Source organism: Columba livia, chromosome 1, assembly GCF_036013475.1.
Source record: "Columba livia isolate bColLiv1 breed racing homer chromosome 1, bColLiv1.pat.W.v2, whole genome shotgun sequence".
NCBI classification, from domain to species: Eukaryota; Metazoa; Chordata; class Aves; order Columbiformes; family Columbidae; genus Columba; species Columba livia.
The window spans coordinates 91,954,935-91,978,883 of record NC_088602.1 but is presented as its reverse complement, the minus strand read 5'-3'; the positions used below and the strand labels follow the sequence as shown (position 1 = coordinate 91,978,883).

Here is a 23,949-nt window from a genome sequence, read left to right as displayed (position 1 = left end):
AAATGCAGATGGTTGTTTTAATGCTGTGGTATGTTGTCTGAGGAGAGAGAAAAAAAATATTAGCTTTTTGTTGTATGAAATGTTTTGGAGTGAGCAAGAGAGCATCCAGATGTTCTGCTCATCTCTTAAAAATGCTAGACATCACAGCAGGAAAAATCATTCACTCTCTTTTTACGAGCACTATTTTCTGATCCTGTTTTATTAGATTTCTAAAGATTTACTGCAGAAAATAAGAGATACTATTCTTCAGAAAACTGTTGATGGCATGAGGAAAGAAGGTGTCCCCTATTTTGGTATGTACAGAATTTTGGGTTTTTTAAGCATAAGGAGAAAGAAATATTTTTCACTTTGTCCTCTCTATAGGCCTAACTCATACTGTAAGTTAAGGAAGATAACTTTGATCTATTTGGAATCTGAGTTTGGTATCAGTGGCTTGATTTAGAGTCCATTGAAATCAATGGATATTGTTTCATTAATTGTGGATGATCATCAAGGAAGGAAGAACTCTTCTCGGTGACAACCAATGGTAGGACAAGGGGTAATGGGTTCAAACTGAAATACAAGAGGTTCCACTTAAATTTGAGAAGAAACTTCTTCTCAGTGAGGGTGCCAGAGCACTGGAACAGGCTGCCCAGGGAGGTTGTGGAGTCTCCTTCTCTGGAGACATTCAAAACCCGCCTGGACACATTCCTGTGTAGCCTCATCCAGGTGTTCCTGCTCCGGCAGGGGGATTGGACTAGATGATCTTTCGAGGTCCCTTCCAATCCCTAACATTCTGTGATTCTGTAACGGAAAGGTCAACATTTGAAAATAAGATGCAAAATTGTAACCACGACTATTTCTGTCTGATATACTTCTAACTCTTTTAAAGTGTTAACATTCTACCTTTAAATTAACACAGGTGGCATCCTTTTTTAACACTGTTGTGAATAGATTGAAAACAAATGACCTATGCCATTGCCTAGATAGCTTTTCATATACTTTTTTGTTCTAGGTGTGCTTTATGCTGGATTAATGCTTACCAAAGATGGACCTAAAGTGCTAGAATTTAACTGCAGATTTGGTGACCCAGAATGTCAGGTGAGTTATTTTGTGGGTAGGTACAGTTTGTCATTATGGGAGGAGGAAATTCAGTTACCATATACCATTTTTTTAACTAACTTTTGGATGAGTAATTAGCTAATTGCACTGAGATTTAAAATATTGTGTTCATTTATTCAAGCCAGAAGGTCTGTTATTAAATTGTTCAATTCCAGAGACAATTTCAGCAGGTTATACTCAGATATGAGCCTTACAAGGATAAGCTTGAGTGAAACTAAGTACTTTCTTATCTTTTCTGGAGTTGGATTTTTTTTTTACTTTAACAAAGAATTGAACACTTCTTTTCCCCACTCCCTGTTGACAAGTGGAACAAAACCCTTCATTTCCATTCTACAAAACAGAATAGGATTATGTGGCCTCTGCCTTTTTCCCTCCCTCTGTAGCAGTTCTTTTACCCATAGAAGTTATCTTCAAGGAAGAGCACTTTTAAAAGTACATGGATTATGAACAGTATGTTTGTATGTGTGAAAATACAGTATATAAAGGTACTTTATGTAGTTTTTAAACTTGCAGTAGTGTTTTTCAAAGTTCATGAAAAAAACGTAAATATGTACGCTGCTTTCTTTAATTTGCTACGGTGTATTTTTGTAGGTAATTCTTCCACTGTTGAAAAGTGATTTGTATGAAGTTATGCAAGCAGTTGTCAATAAAAAGTTGTCTAGTTCCATGCCAGTTTGGTTTGAAGACAGTGCAGCTGTGACTGTGGTCATGGCTAGCGAAGGGTATCCAGGAACATACCCCAAGGGTTTGGAAATAACAGGTAAATATAGCAGGAGAAACTGCAGAAGCCTTGATTCCTCTCCTGCTCTCTCTCAGTTCTCTCTTTTGCCAGAAAAAGGTGAATCGGTGTACCTCAGATTCATAGAAACTGTAGATCTTGTGGTTAAGGGTCAGGAAGAAACTGAATTTTCACACATCAAAGTTTATTGGTAATGCACGTATAGCATTTTCACATCTCTGCACCGTATTGTTAAGTTCTGTAGCATTTCTTTAATATGTGTTAAAGTAGTTCTGGGTTGATCACTGATTCTTACAAAATGTTGACGCAGATAGGTTGTGTGGTCTCTATGTGAGTGCTGTACAAGATCCCGCTGGAATTAGGTGCTGTATGCAGATATTTCAGCTAAATACCTCTTTCTGTGTCTCTGAGCATACAAGTAGAGACCTGTCTTCTCAAACTGCAGTTTTTACAAATTTATTCCTATTTCCCAGAATAATCACACAGAATTTGCTTGTGGTTTCTAGACACAGTCAATAAATGCTGAATATCTATTAATTTGTAATTTAATAGAAAATGTTCTAATAATTATTTTTTTCTGTATTCATTTAACAACAATCACAGGACTTTCTAAGGCTAAGCAACTAGGATTGGAGGTGTTCCATGCAGGCACAGCCCTGAAGGACGGCAAAGTGGTGACTAGTGGAGGAAGAGTCCTTACGGTAACGGCTGTTAAAGAGGATCTAATGACAGCGCTGCAGGAAGCCAACAATGGAGTAGCAGCCATACACTTCAAGGGTGCCATTTATAGAAGGGACATTGGTTATCGGGCTATAGCTTTCCTGAGACAATCCAGGTAGATATTTGAAATACTTGAAACAGTAATAACTGGCATACAAGGGATTTAAGACACTACTAGTTTACATTAATAAACTGATGGTGATACTATGCATAACTCTAGACAAGTTTTAACTCTGATATTTGTGAGCAATATAACCAAGACCAGCTGAGGAAGGAACAGGCTTTTCGATGGCTTTTTCATCCATGTTCTTATTCTTTCAAGTCTGAGCTAAACCACAGTGACCAGCACATAGGAGTAACTTGTGCCGTTGCTGTCTTTGTTATGTCTGTTTTACAGAAGGTGAACTTCTGGTTCTTAGGCTCTAAACCACAGCCTTTACTATAGATTTGTGTTCTCCATAAGTCCAATATTAATAAAATGAAGTGTGGGTATGAACAAAATTTTATTCGTTCATTTTAGAGTCTTTAGAAATGATTAAAATGGTCTTGAAACACCAACCTCGTTGCAATATACATTTTAATGGAATAGCTGGCTAACAGTGTGGGTAGAATTTATCTCACCTATTTATTATTCTTTTTTGTTTTCATAGTATTGAGTTCAACAGTCTTGAGACGATGTGGGTGCAGGTGTTTCTTTTTAAAGCAGTGTGTCCTACTGTCTCTCTGTTATTGAGAGCTTCTTCCAGGTTTTTAGACTCATTTTTACCTACTATGAAGCATATCTGCCTGCCTATTCTCCAATTCACTCAAAACAAAACTTTTGATAATGGGTTATTTTGTAGTCGATGAAGCATATTAGTGTTTCATTTTTGCTGACAGTGTATACCAATTAGTATCCTGTAAAATTATGATCAATAAACTTACTAAATGAAGAAAGGTCTTTGTATCTAGTCTTCTTTCTCTCTGAACTTCTGTGCATCTTTTGAGAAATTTCTGTGAAAACTTGTAATTGCTATTTATATTGCAGTAGGAAAAAAATGAAGTCATTGTGTGAGGCAAGAAAAGGTGGTTCTTTAACAAACAGTTCTCTAAATAACTGAGGGATGGGCAGCAAGTTTCTTGGTTAGAGTGCCCATATGCTGGGAGGATCCTTGGCTTGTGAAGGAGACTCCTGGGAACTGTTTACAGTCAGAGCCTGTTTCACTGTCCTCGAGTCTGCACCAGCTTTTGCTCAGACATCCTAAAATTGGAGGAACACAGAGTCAGGCACATTTCAGTCTGGACTCTGTGTTGCACACAGTTAAGGAAGGCTAATGGTTTGCTCTGTAAAGTTGGGGATGCACCTCCTCTTGGCACCTTCGCGGGGTTAAGTCCTGTGCCTTTCGCTTTGTGAAAACATCCAGAATAGTTATTTAACAAAAAATATTTTTAGACTATTTTCCTTTTAAAGAGCCAAATCAGATACCGTGCTTTTTAAAATAATGTTAAAACATTAAATATTGATTGCGTTCAGACTGAAAGGGCCTGTTTGGTCTCATGTTATTGCAGGCTATTATTTCCTTGACTCATATTCACAGGCTGAGCAGCTGCTTCTTATAATTATTCTTGCAAACTTTTGAGCAGTGATATAATGTGAGTGCAGATATCTCTGTCATTTAGTGGTACCACGGCTCTTCAACCAGTTGTTTTATTGTACATGTCCCTATTATTCACCCTTAGAATCTAGACGTAATACTGAATAGCAACAATAACAGAGCTAAAATAGGTATGAACCTAAAATAGGGGAGCACTGGGTACCCTGTTTCTTGCCACTGACAGTGTAGAAATAACAATTGCTTAAGTGGAGTGGGATACATTTGGTACAACTAGTAGTAAAGTCGTTAAACTCACTGTCTCCAAAATGAAAAGGTCCTTCTGTAAATATGATACTTAATGTCACCAGTCAGTCATATGGACAGACAATTTACATACAGCAGTTTGTAGTAAGGGTATTTTCTGAATTGTATGGATATCTATATATATGAAAGGAGCTAACGGACATTTCTTTCTAGGTTGCTAAAATGGACCTGAGGAACTTAGTTATTTTTAAATAAACTTAAAAAAATATAATTGAAAGTCCATTTAAGTAAAAAAGAGGTGCAGTTGGTTTTGTGGTGGTATCATTCCAGGTGACAAGGAGAGGCAACATTTAAGTTAGAGTTGTAGAGCCCTCAAAGTGTCATAGAGAACCATTGATTTATGTGCTGCTTCTGTTTGGAAAAGCTAACTTGAGCTTGATCCTGCACGGTGCTGAGGTGTTCTGATTTAGCAGTGCATTTTTCTATACATTTTGATTAGAACATAAGAACTATACTACTGATGCCTCAGTATCCAGAGCAGGTATTGAAAACTTGCAAAATCAGAGCCATTATTCCACCTGTTTTACCTAGTTGGATTTTCCTTTTTGGTTGGTTTTTGTCTTGGTATTTGACTGGGTAGTGTATGATGATGATGATGATGCTGTTTTCAAGATATTTGGAACTATTTGAACACTGCTTATGGCAAACTCCTTGTGGTGCAAATCCATGAAATTCTGTTTCCTTGTTATAATACTCCCTGTCTCCAGGTATATGTGTGATGTTAAGTTCCAGAGAGCAAAAAGATTAACCTTTGAGCCACTGAGCCTGCCTGAAATGAATGCTGCCATACTTAGAAATCATTTTGTATGAGCAAAGTTACTGTACAGGCAGGAAAAAGCTGGGACTTGACAGCAGAATAGGATTCTGCATGGTTAATCCTTTCAGTGATGCAATGATGTAAAGCAGTAAATATTGTTTTAAAATACGTGTTTGTGCGTTTAGTAATCAAGTGCCATAACATTTTTTTAATAATCTTTCAGAGGCCTGACTTACAAGAACAGTGGGGTGGACATCGCAGCAGGGAATACTTTGGTTCAGAAAATTAAACCCCTAGCTGCAGCCACGTCAAGGTCAGGTAAGACTTGTACCTTCTGTTCTGTTTCAGTCCGTTCATGGCCATGAGGCTTATCATTTGATCTTGATCGTGATCTAAAAGCTCATATTTATGTGTTCTGTGTGTTCCTAGGTTACACACAAAAAAAAATCTGTGGTAAGCAAATGCCTGTGATTTCTTAAAAATGTGCTTTGTTGAATTTACAGACTTTCTTCTCAAAATGACTCGAAACTGTATCTCCTGAATGTCATGTGTGTTAAGCATGATAGGGAATACAGTTCAAGGCTCTGAAAGGTTAAATGCAAGCAAAAATCCTACCATTTAGTGCTAATTTTCATTACATGGATTATTAATTCTTGCACAGTGAACTATGCAATTTTTGTAGATAAATGTTTAGAAGGGTGTACAAGATTTAGAATTCCTCAGAGATACTATCCATTTCTTGAGATGTATGTGGAAGACACATCTTTAGCTTGTTTAAAACAGAATCAATTTGTCCTCTTTTTGTTGTGGTCTCATGCACATCTTGCTCTAGCAAGTCCTTGTGATAAATTTTATAGATTTTAAATATTAGTCATGTATATAATAGCCTTCAAATTAAACTTCAAATTAACTGAAAACTTTCAGACAACAACAGATATACATAGAGAGAAAATGATGTATACATACACACACTGGTAGTACTAGTCGCTTCTTAGCATTCATAGTATTTTCTACTCATGTTTGTTTCCCTCTTAGGTTTTAAACAATTTTAATTTTAAGATTACCATACTTACCTATCATAACCAGTTTTAGAAGCAAGGAGTCTTAATATACTCTGAATAGCAGTATTAATAAAGACAGAAGAAATTTAAGTTGGAAGATGCCTAGTTACCATATTTTCCTAGAAAGCAGTGGGTCTCAACCTGTTACCACAATTCCTTTTCTGTTTTTCAGAAAAATACTAAGTGCAAAGGGGAAATATATCAGGCACAGTAAATATTGAACGTTCAATCACAAAGTTTTAGATTTTTTTAGCCTTAGTTAATAATGAAGAAATAAGACAAAGCAAACTTAAGAGGATTAGGAGCTCCCATGTCTCTGTGAACAGGCCCTAAATGTCAGAGAAGTTTCCTAGTGACAAAGCAAAGTCATGTTGACAGATATCAGAGATAATTTGTGTTGGAGATCCTGGAGAAACCCATGAAAGCAAAAGTTTACTATTTTTTCCTGTTTTCTGGCTGGCAGGCTGCAATGCAGAACTTGGAGGCTTTGCTGGCCTCTTTGACTTGAAAGCAGCTGGTTACAAAGATCCTGTCTTGGTATCTGGAACTGATGGTGTTGGCACAAAACTCAAGGTAATGTGAAAATCCATGTAAAGGGAGGAAAACAGCACAGCAGGGAAAATGCTTAATCACATCATTAATGTTTTAACAGCAAACATCAGTTGTCTTAAAAATACCTATTTGTCTTTCTAAAAAGGGAAAGAAAAGTAAACTGCCTTCCTTCGGGAAAAGGAATTAAATCTACTTTTGAATACTGGCATGTAAATAGCCATACGTGAAACAATGCTTAAAATAACTCATTTTTAATCATAAGTACATAATCAGGGACTCCATTTCATTAAGGTAGAATCTCCACCCTCGAAAAGATTATTCATGCAGAAAAACATTTCTTTCTACAGTTGCTATTGTGTTTACACAAGCTGCAATGAAACCCTTTCCCGTTCTGTCTCCTTCCCTAAAGTGCCTTTTGTACTTGCCAATTACGAAAATCACAATTCCTAAAATAAAAAGTCAGGAGAGGCTCACAGAGATGATCATAAATGAAGCTGTTCCTCAACAAGCATCTAGAGGAGCAGCGTGATTTCGATCCCCTCCACTTGCAGACTCTCCGCTTGGGCTTGTTTCTCAGAGCTAACCAAGGGCTTCTCTCGCTGTGTCTTTTGCAGATTGCACAAGTGTGTAAGAGACACGACACCATAGGTCAGGACCTGGTTGCCATGTGTGTCAATGACATCTTGGCCCAAGGAGCGGAGCCTCTCTTCTTCCTGGACTATTTTGCCTGTGGCAAACTCGACGTTGAAGTGGCTCAGGGTGTCATTGCGGGAATAGCTGAAGCTTGCAAAAAAGCAGGATGCGCTCTTTTGGGTATGGACGCTTTTCTTTGAAGGACGTGAAAAATCTTATGCAATCTCTTTATAATTGGTTTTAATGTGTTTGTTTTTCTACTCGATTGAAGAATCTTAGAGGAGTGAAAAACACCCAAAGCGTTGCATGTCTTTGCTTTCAGAGAGCATCATCTCTACCCATTGGAAGGAGATGGTATAAATGTTGCCATTAGCTCAGGAAGTTGCATATAAATTTTCTTATACGTATCTGTTCATTTAACTTTGTAACTCTAACAGCTACCTAGAAAACTAACAATTCATTTATTTTAATTCTTGTCACTTTTCAAGTAAATTTTAAGACATGCCAAATAGATTTTTAAATTTTTATCCTTTATCCTGAAGGAAATCTTCAAGGCAACAAGACTGATACGTGTTACTGTGCATGCACGTGTCTCTGCATGTGTACGTATTATCCTTTGAACCTCTTGGCCGATTTTAAGCAAATTTGACAGGAAAGGTAGAGATCTCACAGCTGTTGTGTTCCCAAAAGCTTCACAAAACTAGAAAGTCACGGGATGTCCTTATGTGCGCAGCAAAAGCTTCAGCTGGAGCTCACTACTTAAGACACAGAAGTTAATCACAAGATAGAAACATAGAAGAAACCAAGTTTTGTTAGTTACAAAACTAATAGCAAAATTACGTGTCTGCAGAAGACTTGTCGAAGATTCATTTCACCAAGATCAGCGCATGTCAAGATATTAAGACTCAAATGTAAACACTTTCCTTTTCAGCCCCAGAATACAAGTACATAATACATTTTACTAACAAATTGTGCATGTATTCTGGTATACAGTAATCTAGTTATCCATGAAAACAACATAATATTTCGCTTCTTGAATCTTGAAAAATACAGCATTAAAACTGTTTAACTCAATAAAAATATTTCTAGGTCAGTGAAAAATACATTCTTTTGTGTAAGTCTTTAGTATATAAAAGGAGTACAACACAGGGTTACATTTTAAAGCAATGAATCTCCAAAAGTTCAGCTTCTTCACATAGTTTTTGTTTTTCTTCTCTTTCATAAAAACAGTAGTGGATAATTACCATATATATATTTTTTTTTCAATGCCTTTTATTTGAAACTAAAAATGACAGTTGGAGTGTCTTACTTTAGGTACCAGTTTATAATTAGTAATACTGTAGCTTTTTCCTTTTTCCCAATTCTTTAAGAAAGTTAGTAACAGAAGTCTTTTCTAAGTGGGGTTGTGTCATTTTGAGGTAGTTTACAAGCTTTGAACAAGAGGCTGTTTATGTTCCGGTCTAATTTTTTCTGCATGAACTGTTAGTCACCTATATATTTGTCTTAATGTGTTCTCTCCATTTATCAAATATAATCAAACCATTCATACTTCAGCATAAGTACATGTTATGTGAAATCTTGCTAGGAAACTGCTTACTGAGATTTCAAGATTTTATTTCCAACTGGAAGATTTTAAAACTACGAATTGCTTTGGATGCTGTAAATTAATTACCAGAGAATAATTTCTCAAAATTGTAAATTGGTTAGTAAATATGTTTTTGTGTTAATATAAAAATTCCAAACTCATAAATAAAACCACCATGATTTCTTCCCCAAACTTCTGACATTCTCAGAAAAGAAGGGACAGAGGTGATGCAGTAACTCTGAACCTAAGAAGGAAATGCCTTTCTGTCGCCTGGATCATCCAAATAATTTTGGTTTGGGCTGCATTGTGCATGCACATAGCATGTAGATCTGCCCTTGTATAGTATCATCTCATGAAAGTCTAATTTGAAGCATGTTCCTAAATTCCTACCTTGCATTTCTGCAATAACTGAATATTCAGCTCAACTGCCTTAAGCCCATCACACCATTTGACAGTGAGGGACTGAAAGGCTTATCTACGGGCTTAGTTTAGCACAAACGTTATTAAGTACAGACTTAAATTAATATATCTAAGCAAATTAACTTCAATTTTAAAGTTGATTATAGCAATGTAATGTAGAAACCTGGAAAAGCTTCCAGAGAATCTCGTACTGTGCAGTGTCAAGCTCTGAGCACAAGAGCATCTTCCACCATCACGCAGGTAAATTTGGAACCCCTTCAGGGACGCTTTTGGGAAACAGAAGAGTTTTGTATTGGATGAAACCTCGTGAGTGCAAAGCAAAAACATGTTGGGCAGAGGCCATAGTATAATGGCAACTTAATCATTGTCCAGTTGTTTTCTTATAGACATCGTGACGAGTGGAGGGGTTTGAAGGAGACTGATGAGATGGATGTGAGGATGTCTGGGGAAAGTTTCTCCCTAGTATGTGATGGGACAGTGTGAAGAGGTCTGGAAAACTTTGGAGTGATTAGTAAATGCTCATTTCATGTGCCAAACATAGCAAGTTCCCTTCTCTACACTGAATGAGGCAGGCGGGACACAGGTCTTCAACAGTGCAGACCATCAGCTTATCCTTGAATAGAAGTGGGGGAGCCAGTATAGAATCACAGAATGTCCTCAGTTGGAAGGGACCCACAAGGATCATCGAGTCCAACTCCTGTCCCTGCACAGGACAACCCCACAGTTCACACCATGTGTCTGAGGGCGTTGTCCAGACTCTTCTTAACACTGTCAGGCTTGGGGCTGTGACACCTCCCTGGGGAGCCTGTTCCAGTGCTCCACCACCCTCTGGGGGAAGAACCTTTTCCTCATGTCCAACCTAAACCTCCCCTGGCACATCTTCCTGACATTCCCTCGGGTTCTATGTATGGTGTATATATACATCTAGAGAGAATAACATCTGAGCAGTGCTGTGCATTTCTGTGCATGCTGGGAAAATTATCTTTTCAGACAGGATGTATCAGCCAGATAAAGCATGGTTTAGGGGACAAAACAAGAGGATAATAGATAATAGCCTAGACAGCAGTTCATCTGCATACATGGGTAGGCCTACTGGTCCCAGAGGTTTTCCATCACCCCCTTTCTCTTTTTGTGGTTCCCACAGGAGGAGAAACTGCTGAAATGCCAGGCATGTATCCACCTGGAGAGTACGACCTGGCTGGCTTTGCTGTTGGTGCCGTGGAGCGAGGGCAGATGCTGCCGCAGCTGGACAGAATTGCTGATGGAGATGTGGTTATTGGAGTAGCTTCTTCTGGTGTTCACAGCAATGGGTACAGCCTCGTAAGGAAGATCGTCGAGAAGTCATCGTTCGATTTCTCTTCTCCAGTTGGTGCCTCTGGTGATCAGACATTAGGTACCATTTATCATGAAGTTCCTTGCACTGTAACTTGAATTTCTGAACAGGCAGATGCCACACATCTGTTTTGTCTGTGCCTTTGCTTTGCTAGCTTTTCTAAGGCACTAAAAAGTTATTCAGTTCTTTGACAAGTTCTTGTGTTCTCTTCTCTTGTGAATCACGTATGTGGGACAGAAATTAAGAGAGGGGAATAAATAACTAATTATATGCAAAAAAAGGTAGAACATTGTGTTTTTCTCTGTAGCATGATGCTCATTAGTATCCAGCAAATGAATATATTGAGATTTCCTCAATTTTTTATTGATTAACATTTCTTTCTGTGCTGTAGCTGGTCTTCTTTCATCCTCTTACATCTACAGGAGATCTCTTGTTAACCCCAACTAAGATCTACAGCAAGACTTTGCTACCCATCCTGCGCTCAGGCCACGTGAAAGCCTATGCCCACATCACTGGAGGGGGCTTGCTAGAAAACATCCCCAGAGTTCTCCCAGAGTCCTTTGGTGTCGTTTTAGGTGAGATAAAAAATAAAAGCTGTAGAAATACCTGCATGTTAATGTGGATTGACGCAGAAGCCTGTGTGCATGGGGCCGTGTCGGCTGACTTGCACTGTAAGAGCTGGACTTGCTTGTCTAGATCTCAGTTTGCTTTTGTTCATTGTTGCTGAGTTTCTCCTTGTGCCTGAAACAGAGCCAGTCAAAGCACACTGTAGTCTTAAGGCTGCTGCCCATTGAATTAACTTCCCCTGGTGGTATTTTGAATTGGATTTGTTAGGAAACTCTATCCATTCTTGCAAAACCAGAACAACTTCAAAAACAACCCAAAGTGAGCTGTCACCATTTGCAATAATCTGCAAAATTATTGCTAATTAAATTACATTTGTTAAGTCCTTGCTTGGCATTCAAATATAGTTTACAGCTTAGGCACATCTCATGATCTTCAGCATACCTTGATTAATCCTCACCACAATCTCATCAGGTTTGCTAGAAATAGTATTTCACTTAAGGAGAAAGTGTAGTATGGAAAGGTGGATTACTTACTATAAGGTTATGCAGTGTTCATTGGGTTATAGAATAAAATAAGGTAACTAATACTGAGTTTTGCACTCCAGAACTGCATATAAATCATTCTTCCACTTGTCACTTAAACAGTGATCCACAGTAGACACTGGTAAATATAAATTGGGATAATACCATTTTAAGTATAATGTGACAAGAAAGAAACTTACTGTATTTGAAGTTCCTTTACAATGGCTTGTCCAGAAGCATTTCTCATGCTGCTGTAAATCATCCTTACCTCATGGGAACTGGGGACAGTGTGAGACTTTTGTGACAGTTTTTAAGGCTATTGTTCTGGTACAATAGTTTCTCTAGAAGCAGAGTTGTCACCTTCAAAAGGATTTTCTGAAGACTGCCTCAGAGCCTGTTTTGAATTACTGATTAACGGATTGCAGTGAAGCAATATGATTAATTTCCTCCCAGAGTGATACTTCTTTTTACTCCCAAGCCTTGTTCAGAATGGAAGGAAAAAACATCCTGTTTCCGTGCATGGAAGCCAGTTTCACTCAAGCTAATGCTGCTGTGGGACTTAGTCTGTGCTTTCCATCCAGATCTTGCCTCTTCTAATTCTCTAACAATTTTAGTATTTGTCCCTTGGTAGTGATTTTCACTCTTCACTTGTATTTTCAATTCTCTTCAGATGCTCTTACATGGAAGATTCCTGAAATCTTTTGCTGGCTCCATAAAGAAGGGAACCTCTCTGAGGAGGAAATGACTCGGACATTTAATTGTGGGATCGGTGCAGTCTTGGTAGTTCAGAAGGAGCTGGCTCAGCAGGTCCTCAAGGACATACAGAGACACGAGGCAGCCTGGCTGATCGGGAAGGTTGTCGCCCTTCAAAAAGGTTATTAGATTTTTGTTTTCCTCTCTAAAAAAATGCAGACCTAAATTCCTTAGCTGGTGAGTGAGTCTCCATGAAGGTCAGCTGAAAATCTCTTAAATTGGCACTTCCATGTTTTTTTAGCACAGTGTATTAAAAAGACAGTCCTCAGGACTTCAGTCTTAGTTCACAGAACACGTGCTTAGCAATGTCAGATGCCGGTAGAACTATAAATAAATAATGAGACGTAAAGTGCGACTAATCTCTTTTCATGGGTACTGTTCTCCTCTTTCTCTTTCTCCCGTTATTTACATGTTGCTTTTTTGTTTTTTGGTTGGTGTTTTTTTTTTCCTCTTTTTTTTCTTGGACGTGTTTAGGCTCTGCCCATGTTAAAGTCCATAATCTGCTCCGAGCCTTGCAAGCAAATAGGTCACTGTCTGTGCACAGCCATATCCAAGGCAAAATCCAGACAAACAAAGTGAAGGTTGCTGTCCTTATCTCTGGAACAGGTGAGAGTTATATTCTTTACTACAGTGTAAAACAGACTGTTGAAAAAGGAACTTCAGCTCGGATTTAAAAATCTCTGAAGTCCCTGCAATATTCCATGAGGGCTCTGGCAGGCTTCTAACAGGCTTTCAATAACAGGCAGCATAGCTTTTGCCCTTGGATTAATTTCAGTCACAAACAGAATGATCTTTAAACTCTGCTGCAAACTGACTATGAATTGCATCTGTGTTCATTTATCTAAAATTTCTGCATGTCTACAGATTCGAGCAACCACTGCATTTCACTATCAGGCCAGCAGCAGTATTTCACAAATAGATGAGAATTTCTTCTTGCCACATAGGCACTCCCCAGGTTTCCAGCATTCTCACTTGCTAAGAAACAGACCAACATTCCCATTCCATAAATTACAGTTTACAAATTTAACTGCTAGTAAAAGCCCTCCAGCTGTCAAATTCGGTTCCCAGTAAGATCAATTTAAAAAAGGATTCCTGTTAACCTCAGTGTTTTCTGGATTGGGTCTCACCCACATTGCTGCTTATTTAAAACATCTTCTAGCTGTTAACTATATTTATTCTCCAGGAACAACTTGATATTCATGCATTATTTTTTCACTCACAGGCACAAACCTGGAAGCCCTCATAAATAGCACAAAGAAGCCCACCAGTTTTGCACAAATAGTTCTTGTTGTTTCTAACAAAGCTGGTGTGGAGGGGTTAAGGAAAGCAGAAAGAGCTGGTATTCCTACAAGGGTATGTATTTCTCGTCTTTTCAAAATTAGCCTTCTTTAGCTCTGGCTACAGTGGAGAGGTACTGTGAGATAATGAGTTTTACTAGAGTAAGAGGTGGTTTTATAGGATGGCTTAGTGGTTTGGGTTTTTTTGATCTATGATGAACTTGTGCCCTGGGGCAAACTGTCTAACATGGGAAACAAGTACAATTCCTTTTCTCCTCAGAGCTGCTGCCAGCAATCCTGATGATTTTGAGAACGGTCATTATATTAAACCAGTGCAAAACTTTCACAGTTACGGTTTAAACTTTCCTGTTTATTTAACTGTAGTGCATTTGCACTAAAGTAACAAGCTATTTCATCTGAATTTGATTTTAAAATTACACGCTAAACAGACACGGTAGTTCATTTGAATGAATTAGGGAGGGCAGACTCGATGGGACCTTCCACCGATTCCCTGGGCATTGCTTCAGGCTCTCCAGGATTCATTCAAAGCAAACATCATTTCCCTTAGTGTCACGGGATCTAGTGACAACTGGTTGCTTTGCCCTTTGTGTAGCCATTTGCATTACACATGTGAAATGCTATTGTTCTGACTTAAGAGCATTTCACAGTCACTTTTCACTGATAACTAGAGACATACAGAAGATTTGGGCCCCTGTATAGTAGGAGGATCTGATTGTTAGCAGGATCTGATTGTTAGCACTGCTGGTTTTTATTGGGAGTACACGAAGATCACAAGTAAAATATATCCATGGTATGCAGGGGAAGAACAAACATGTAATGAGGAAAAAAATATAGTTTTGGAGAGATGATGGTCTCAGTGGTTAAGATGGAGAGTGAGTGGTGAAACAGAGGCACTGAGGAGTGCGCGCTGTGCCAGTCAGTACCTGGTAGTTCCTGGCAGAGTTCAGCCCAGTGTTGAGCTGGGCTCTATTTCTAGGGACCTCTGCCGCCTCTTCAGCTAACCAGTTCTGGTTTTTCAAAACCATTCTGTGATATTTAAAAGTGCCACCATGGTAAATCTGGCAGGGATTAACAGGTACTTTTATTTGAAAGGCTATGGATGCACTGCTATATTCTTCTTTAAACTGAGGGATGTATCCTGGATGGAAGGTGCATTACTCAGTTATATTGACCTGTTGGAGTAAGGGCTGGTTTATCAGTTTGTGATTAGCCTTTCTTTCAAAGTTTTACAACATAATTTTCACCAAGGTTCAACTGCTTAAAACTGTCAGGGGTCTTAAACTGAGTGAAGTAATTCTAAGACTCTAGGTTGTCTTCATGATCTACGGATGTACATTGTTAAATTGTGTCCAAATGCTGGGACCTCATCAAAGAAAACTCATATTTACTTTCGTGATCACTGTGTGAATAGGACTAAAGACTGCATGTTTGTCTGTTAGCTGCATGTATTTATGAACTCTTGCTGTGTATGTGCACCCAACCAGAGCCACACATTGAGATTTACTTGGTTTTTGTTTATTATTTCAGAGTACCATTTAATTGTGCTCTTAAGACATTTATATTAAATTAACACCGTGTCCGTATTTCTTCATCTTTTGGATTACCACAGGTTATTGATCATAAATTGTATGAAAGTCGCGCTGAATTTGACAGTGCAGTTGACAAAGTCCTTGAAGAATTCTCAGTTCAGCTGATCTGTCTGGCTGGATTTATGCGAATACTGTCAGGTCCTTTTGTCAAAAAATGGGAAGGTAAGTACAGCATAGTAGTGTATACATTAAAAAAAAATAAGTAATTATATAGCTTGTCGTCAGGAAAAAGAAAATGAGAAAAATATAGAAAATGGACCGTATCAATTCTGTGTTTGCAGGAAACTAGACTCTTCCTATCTTGTAAGGAAAGAAAAGGATGAGAAAGAGAAAGGCAGTATTTTTCCTCTCTCTCTGTCATTTTCACAGAGATTTAAGGAAGCCAAGGGCAAACGCAGATCTTGTGGTCTTTGATGTACTAGAAAATAGTTTAATATAAGATTGTGAAAACTTTAGACCTCTGCAAATACAAGGTGCAGGACAAATTGTTGCCTAAGAAGTAAGTGTTGGTTGGGCAGAGGTTAGCATCTAGCCACTGAGAATTCCTTCCCCTAACAGATGAGCTGCTTTGGCTGCGTATAAAACTGCAAAACTAGGCAACGATACAGTTGCTATTAACCTGATCTTGCCAGTCTTTGGTCCGATGTCCCAGTAGCCCTCTGAATCCGAGTGTGGCCTGTTCATAGGCAGGTTCAGCCCCTCTGCCCAAAGTGTTCACAGTGTCTCCCTTCTGGTTGTGTTTTACTGTTTTCACGGGTCTTCATTAGAGGCTGATAACACCTCTCCCTACTTCAGCGGCTGCTCTCCCTGCCCCAGTTGTTACATTCCTTTTTTTGTCTCTTTTTGTCGTGAATCACACAGCGGCAGCTGCTCTTCTCTCTGTTTGCTCTGCTTTGGGTTTTGTCATTTGGGTTCAGTTATTTAAACTAGTTCTTGCTCATACCAGTCATAGGCTGGTCAGCCTATATATAATATAAGTTGCAGCTCTCCAGGTGGCCGCTGTTGTTCACAGGGCGACTTTTGTGTTACTGTGGGTGTGCCAGTGACATGGACCTTTTACACCTGAACTACTTTTCAAACATCTCTCTAAAATCAGTGGAACAAAAGAGGCATTCCTAGGAGGCAATTCATTTTATGCTAAAGCTGTCAGCTAACGTAAATCAGAGGTTTTTGTTTCTCTGTATTCATTACCGAGTCCAGAAGATGAAGATGTAAATGTGCTGTAGATAGCTGTACTTAGGAGAGAGGAATCCCTCACTACAAGAGATGTGCTTTGAGTAGAGTATTTGTGCAGAGGATGGAAAAGAACTTTCTCTAATGCAGAAATCTTACGTGAATAAAGGTTTAGTTCCCTCTGATTTAGGGACAGAGCACTTGCAGTGCTGATAGTGGCCCTGCATAGGACAGGGTTTGCATTACACGTGTGACTGGCCTGAGAGCAAAAGACTTCCTTTGGTGCAGGATGGTTAACTCATTTTTTAAATGTCCAGCACTGAATTGAGCTTGAACACAGATACCTACCTGATCTCTGACCAAGAGTTTCCTTCAGTTAGGTCTTCAATGTGAGCTCGGTCAGTTCAGCTCAGGGATCTGTGCCAGCCAAGACGAGCCCACCATAAAACTCTGCCCCGCCATACCTAGGCACCGACTACCTGAAATTACCCAGGAGTAATCAATTCTTACTGCTGCTCTCTTGAAAGCTGTTACTTTTTCTTTCTCTTCCAGTCACAAAGACATAGAGTGTGAAGTTAGTTGTGAAACTCCTTGCTTAACAGCCCTGAAATGTTAATTTTGAATGGTAACATAAAGGACAGATTAAAAACCAAACCAAAACCAGCAAACAGGAAACCACTTTCCTTTAGAGCAGTTTCTGACAGTGCCGTAATTAGAAACTGGGGAAACTCAGAAGTGCAGAGTGTTGTTTTCAGCTCACTGTCCCAAATATTTCTTTGCCTAAGCAGCAGGCAGGGAGATGCTGATGCTTAAGAAGTAGTGTTTTTTGAGATACAAACCACATTTGAGACACTGCTGAAGGTCAGTCGATACATTTGCCTCTTGAGGTTGCACAGGGCAATAATCTGCGTGTGCTGCTGCAGCGAGGGGGCAGGTTTCATGTCATGCGGCCAGAAATGGCCTTCACTCACATTACGAAATCACAAGCCTCTATTTCGGGACACCGCTGCCTCTGCTAGCGCATGTCAGCTCCGTCTCGCTGCTTGGCATTTAGGTGGTGTTCAATAAATCCTGATGACATACAGTCTTCCTAAACGGGAGGCATGCAGAGACGGCGTGGGCGTAGCATACTCTGATATAAATAGTATCGATGGCCGATTTTTTTCTTTTCCTGTGAGGGTTTGTACCAAATCTAAGAGAAGATCTAGGGCTATCAAGCACCTCTTGACTTCACTCTGGTCCAGAATGGGCAGGAGGAGTTGTCACAGACGTGTTAGAGGCAGACAGGGGAAGTCTGCCAGAAGAAATGAGGTTTTCTCATGGTTTAAACCATCACATTGCTGTAGCGGTGAGACCCTGAGGTCACCAGCAGCCACTCTCTCCTGCTGTACAGCTAGGTGGGAACTCAGGCATATGCTTTTTCTTTAAGGGAAACGTAAGGTACAAGCTTCCCAGGGTTATACCCACAGTCACACCTAGTTGAGGGTTAAAGGTTACATTATCAATTTTGGGATTCCCCAGCCAGCTGTCTTTGTGGAAAGTAGTGGTGGTAGACAGGTGCTTTTTGGAAGGGCAGAGAGAAGGGCTCTGATCTGAGCAGCTGTTGTCTTTGATTAAGCCAAAACAGGTGTGGGGGGAAAGTCCAGGCTAAGGAATTTTTGCCGTGTCACGAGGGGTCTGTTACATCATTTGAAATCGCACCAAGTTTCTTCCAGGTGCTGAGTTTATAAGGAAGAGGATTGTGCTTGTGATCAAAGAAGAGAAGGACAAGATGCTGAGGGAAAGGAGAACTATATGAAAAAACTGATCATTATTAGTCACTGGAGAAATCTGCTTTAGCCATGCGATTAATTGTTACTGATTGCTGTCTTTGGTTTTTCTGAAATACCGAGACATTCTGAAATGCTTTGGGCTGGTTATCTGTCAGTATCCTCACAAAACAGGTGTATGCAAAAGTCGTGAAAAAACTTTTTCACCAATGTATTTTATTCCTCTGTTGATTACGGTACTTCAAACATTCTGGTAAGGCTGAATACTAAAAGACAATGACCTCATTTATTATTTTCCAGGAAAAATACTGAACATCCACCCATCCCTACTACCTTCTTTTAAGGGAGCAAATGCCCACAAATTGGTGCTACAAGCTGGAGTCCGAGTCACGGGCTGTACTGTCCACTTTGTAGCTGTAAGTACTTCCTTTCCCCACTTTAACTCTAGAGCTGGCCACTCTTAAGATTTTCACCTCACAGCTTGCGTGGAACCCCCTTATACCACCACGTTTCATTATCTTTTCTCCTTTGTTCATTCATAACATTGTTAGAAAATATATTGCTTTATTTCGCTGTCCCTGGAGAAGGAACTGGAAATGAACAGTCCATATAGGAGTTTAAACTTTACCTAAGCTAACTTCTGCCCTAAGCATCCCGCTGCTGTCTTTCACCAGGTACAGTGGGGTACTACTTCATATAAGGTCTTGGCTGACCCAAAATCTTTATTACTACACAGCAACAGCTTAGATTTTATCATAACCTTCCTTATTTGTTGTTTTCAAGAAAAAGAAGAAACAAAACCACAGCACTGGAAATTGTACAAGAAGCTTAGATTTGTTAAGAAGTAATTCAATGTTTGTGGGAACAGAGGAAAAAATAACAAATCATGTTAGTCAAAAGCTGAGAAAACGAAAAAACAGAGAGATCTCAATTTGGAAGATGCACATTTTTATATAAAAATTCAGAGAGCATTTTTTCCATCTTGTTCAGTTCTCAGGGTTGAGAGTAACTAGTCTCCCCTCCTCTGCTGCATTCTTCAGATTATCTTCCCCTTTTCCACTGCTCCTGAAATCTGTTCCCATTATTTTTGCTTTCTCTTGGAAAAAGAGACAAAAACTATTTTTCCAGATAGAAGGAAAAAAATGCAATCCTTTCTCCACGATATGGCTTAGGGTTTCTTCTCCGTGTGGCCATGTACTTGAGAAACAATAACTAAACAGCAGGGATCTGCCTCGTTAACATGCCAAGGAAAGATCTGCTGGGTCTTCTAGTCCAGCTCTGTGCCAAGGCTTGGCTAATTTCTTCTTCTAATTTGAAATGTCAGCGTTTTGTCCAATTGAGACTATCATGTCCACAATTAACGTGGCTTTTGTTGTTTCCTGTGGCAGAAACGTTACTCACTGGTGTTCTGCCTACCTCCTCTTTTTCTTTGAACTTTTGTTTAGCTCCTCACAGGCCAGCCTGAGTGCCAGCATCTTTTCTGCATTCCTCGCATTAGCCCAAGATTCACGTTTCCTGTAATAATGTAATGATAAACAGATCCCTGGAGCAGCTGGATTACATTTCTGGTCTTATAGCTGGGCCCCCCTCTCTCTTGCAGCCATACAGACCTTCTGGCTGTTGCTTTTTCAGGAGGAAGTCGATGCTGGAGCCATCATTTTCCAGGAGGCAGTTCCAGTTAAGGTTGGTGACACGGTGGAGACCCTCTCCGAGAGGGTGAAGGAGGCCGAGCACCGAGCCTTCCCCGCTGCCATGCAGCTTGTCGCCAGCGGGGCCGTACAGGTGGGGGAAGCCGGCAGGATCTGCTGGAAGTAGGAACAGCGTGTCCGCAAAGGTCCTCGCATGGGACAGCTGAGTGCCTTAATTGCTCAAAACAGAGGTCACAGCCCAATAACGCGCACGCTACATTCTCTTCACAAAGTGTTTTCAACATAGAGTTTACCATGTCATGTTCTCACTCAAACGGCTAAAGATTTGATGTAAAATCTGGAGAAAGCCACAAATAGGAATATTAAGGCAGGGGGCTGTTCTCAGCAGTTTCAGCTATGGCTCTGTTACACCCTTCCTCGTTATAATCACTTCCTTGGCCAACATTTTGGTTCTCAGTCGCTTTCTAAGCAGTTGGCTACAGAGGGATCTGAGCATCTCTTGAGATTGACTGAGGAACTCTCAGTGATAACTCTCTGACAGACCATACAGGCTGTAACAAGGGATTCTCTTGGCATGTGCTGTGAAGTGTTTGCGAGGAAATGTAATGGAACTAGTACAATGGAAGAGACAGCTAAAGGCAAAAAACTTTACTCATATAATAAAAATCTCTGGCCAGAACAAGAAAAACTGGCCTCTAAAACACTAACCCTGCAGATAAGGAAGTAGAATTTTTTTTCATACAGTTTCTGTTTTAATGTTGGCAGATCTTGTCCGGCCCATATTCTGGATATATCCCGTAATTTCAAATGTTGGACCTGCTATCAATCAGGTGCTAAATAGAATTAAACAGCTGCTGACCATTTGGCTTAAAGCATCCCCATATGAATCCACATCTGAGCTCTCAAAAATTTGTTCAGAGCCAAAAGAGTTAGGTTTTTGGGGAAATAAGCAGAATGGACTAGATACAAAACATGATCTTGGCTTGTGAGACATTCTTCAGAAATTCTGCTGAAGTGCCTTTATTCTCGGAACAGTATTTTTACCTGGAATAACAGTGGTGGAAACTCAGTAAATATTAGCATTCTGGAAACAATAAGGTTTTTTGCACAGCTGAACTCTTGTGAAAAAGCACCTGTTTTTTCTATGTTTTAGCATAGCTGTGAAAACATTTTGATGTATTTAGTAAAATAATCAGTTTTGCCCCATACAAACCAGAAGCATTTCACTGAAGCTAATAATGTATATTGTAGAACTCCCCTTTAATGCAGAGAAAGGCAATTCCTATTCTGTGCAGTGATGTCCTTATGGTACTTCCATGTTGACATCATCTTAATTTGGATTTGAAATAAAGTCTAATAAAGCTGAAAAATTAAACATCACAGTCTCTCCTCGGAATTCCTTTACCAGGGCTATAAGCTGTAGGACAAGTTTGTGAAACAGAATCCAACTTCATCTACAGTACAGCGACTGTAAATCAGTTGGTGAGGTGACAGATGTGCAATCCTGCATAGGTTAGTAATGATTCGCGGAGTGTGGTGACCTTACTGTTTCAGTGGCCAGATGGTCTGTGATGAAGAAACTTGCTGACAAAATATTCCTCTCATCATTAGCCACCAAGGATAAGGCTCAAGAAAATACGGAGTCAAATGGTCGAATTTAATTTGCTTGTGAAGGGCAAAGATTAACAGCTAAGTCTTCAGCCCAGTGTTTTTCTTTACAAACCTGCCCGCCCACAGAAGGGCCTCCCCCCTGCAGGCAAGCTTCCTGCCAAGGCTTGAAAGCCAGCCTGTCTGGGTGAGAATGCAAACCATGCGGGGAGCATCCAGCCCTGGCCGGGCTTCAGCCTGCACAAGTTCAGTGCCTCCGCCGTGACGCAGCAAACCTCGTACAGGTCAGAAGAAATCGGATGTAAATTAACTCGCACATTAGAAGAAGAAAGACTTCTGGAGGTGAAATCACTATGTGTACAGTTAATAAATGTAACATTAGGGATAAAGGCAGTTTGATCACTGCCAGGAAGGCCAACAGCAGAAGACCTGGGAGCCCTGAATCCCGTACCCTGCTCCATCACAGGCAATTTGAGAAAGACTCAGGTATTTTGCCCTCTAAGACTGATGACAAATGGAGTGTAAGCACCTCTTTGTATTTCTACAAATGCATAAAAAGGAATTTCTTTGTGAATGGGATCTTAGCTTTGCTTCAATTACCAGTCTATAAAGAAAGAATAAACAGATTAATAACCTGTCACCACACCCAGTCTCAGGGGGATGGCAGTAGCACAACTAGAGAAGAGTTGTTCGCTACCATGGTGATAATTTGGCGACCTGCCAGAGCACAATAACCAGCACCCTGTTCTCTTTTAACATTTTATTTGTTAGGTTTGAAACATTCAGTCATGCATGCTATGCAATTCAAATAATAAAAACCATGAAGTTACGACAGACCAAAAGCCAACATGTTTATCATAAATTTTATCTACATATACCAAACATTCATTAATCTTGCCTTGTTACAGTTCTTCCTCCTTCTCCCAGAGCATGAAAAATATATGTTCCTTGCTCCAGTTGTTAGAATGCAAGAGATAAATAAGTTTTTCTGTAAACAAATGGCAGCCATTATGGAAGGAAACTGAATTTTTCTTCCCTCCTGAACTACTGAAACACTCCAAGCTACACATTAAAAAAAAAGAGAAAGAAAAAAGAAAAAATAAAGGAAAAATGTATACTTTTAAACTGATGTAGCCAAGAGTGAGATATATAGTATGTCCCTTACTAGTATGGTACATGTAAGAGCAAAACAAAAGTACTTTTTTTTTCACTGCATCTAATGGATATTAATGATCTTTCCTCTGGAAAATTCAGCTCTGGCTACTTCTTTTCTGGTTTGTTCAAGTAGCTCCTTAACTAGCTTTCTTCCTCTGATTTGTTACTTGCATGCACGTCTTTAGTCTGGCAGATATAAAATAAGCTTCCCACAGAAAAAGGTTTTATTTAACAGCAGCAAGTCTCTGGATCAAGCCAATCATTCAGTCAGCAAAGAAAATGGAGATTTTCCTGCCACGGCAAGTTAAGCTGAGAGTGTCTTGTGTTGATTTCAAGGATGAAGGCAGAAAGATGCCTGAAGTCTGGTGTTTCTAGTCCCTCAATCAAAACTTTCACCCCACAAGATCCAAAAGTTTTAATATGAAATTCCAGGAATGTCTATGTGCTGCCCCCTTTCAAGGAGCCAGGGAAAGTGTCTAGATGTATGTTCAGCGTACACTGTCCCATCGTATTGACAAATAATCTGTGACGAGGAGCTTGTTTCATTTTGTTTTGCCTTTTAAAAGCTTCCTGCCTTGCTGGCCTTTGGATCTCCTGCTTGGCAGCTCACTGGACTCTGGCTCCCACACTGGTGCATGTTTACACATCCTCTTCTCCTCCATACCTGAGGTGCTCCACATAGTGGCGATCACAAGGACGAGGTACTTGTAGGCTCCTACCTCCTCACACAGAACTTTGCATTCATCCCTTGATGCCAAATCCACACTGTGCCAGCCTGGGCCTCACTTCCCATCTGCCCCATCATGTCTGGCCTCTGCCATCCAAGTCGGTTACCCCCTTGCAGCAACACAGTTCATGATTGTGGTTGCTTCGTGAAGCTCTTGGTGCTCTGCAATGTGACACAGCCAACAAAAACTGATCCCTCAGGAGAATGAATTTCACTCTGAGGCACTATACCGTTTCTGCAGCTTAAGCCCCCTCTTTGGTCTGTAACACAGTATCTGCTTTACAGATGAAAAAAAAACCAAAATAACTAAATTCAAAACTTGAAATGATCGCTTGGCTTCC

The 23,949-nt window shown here is 39.8% G+C and overlaps 1 protein-coding gene across 13 annotated transcripts in view; it reads left to right on the top strand.

Annotated features, from left to right (window-relative positions):
- LOC102096509 (trifunctional purine biosynthetic protein adenosine-3) overlaps nucleotides 1-21,498 on the top strand; it is a 40,322-nt gene extending 18,824 nt beyond the window's left edge. For 9 of the 13 annotated variants that reach the window (XM_021299586.2, XM_021299584.2, XM_065067007.1 and 6 more), the window contains 15 exons: nucleotides 206-293; nucleotides 995-1,080; nucleotides 1,693-1,861; nucleotides 2,444-2,675; nucleotides 5,439-5,533; nucleotides 6,740-6,849; nucleotides 7,443-7,641; nucleotides 10,611-10,859; nucleotides 11,222-11,374; nucleotides 12,558-12,761; nucleotides 13,115-13,246; nucleotides 13,863-13,993; nucleotides 15,548-15,689; nucleotides 18,770-18,885; nucleotides 20,102-21,498. In XM_021299586.2, the coding sequence (XP_021155261.2) occupies nucleotides 206-293; nucleotides 995-1,080; nucleotides 1,693-1,861; nucleotides 2,444-2,675; nucleotides 5,439-5,533; nucleotides 6,740-6,849; nucleotides 7,443-7,641; nucleotides 10,611-10,859; nucleotides 11,222-11,374; nucleotides 12,558-12,761; nucleotides 13,115-13,246; nucleotides 13,863-13,993; nucleotides 15,548-15,689; nucleotides 18,770-18,885; nucleotides 20,102-20,284 (2,289 nt within the window). In that variant the 3' untranslated portion in view covers nucleotides 20,285-21,498. Of the gene's footprint in view, nucleotides 1-205; nucleotides 294-994; nucleotides 1,081-1,692; nucleotides 1,862-2,443; nucleotides 3,497-5,438; nucleotides 5,534-6,739; nucleotides 6,850-7,442; nucleotides 7,642-10,610; nucleotides 10,860-11,221; nucleotides 11,375-12,557; nucleotides 12,762-13,114; nucleotides 13,247-13,862; nucleotides 13,994-15,547; nucleotides 15,690-18,769; nucleotides 18,886-20,069 lie in introns of those variants that run through there. The other 4 variants (XM_065066996.1, XM_021299589.2, XM_065066983.1 and 1 more) reach the window with 2 other exon arrangements.
- The last annotated feature ends 2,451 nt before the right edge of the window (nucleotides 21,499-23,949 follow it).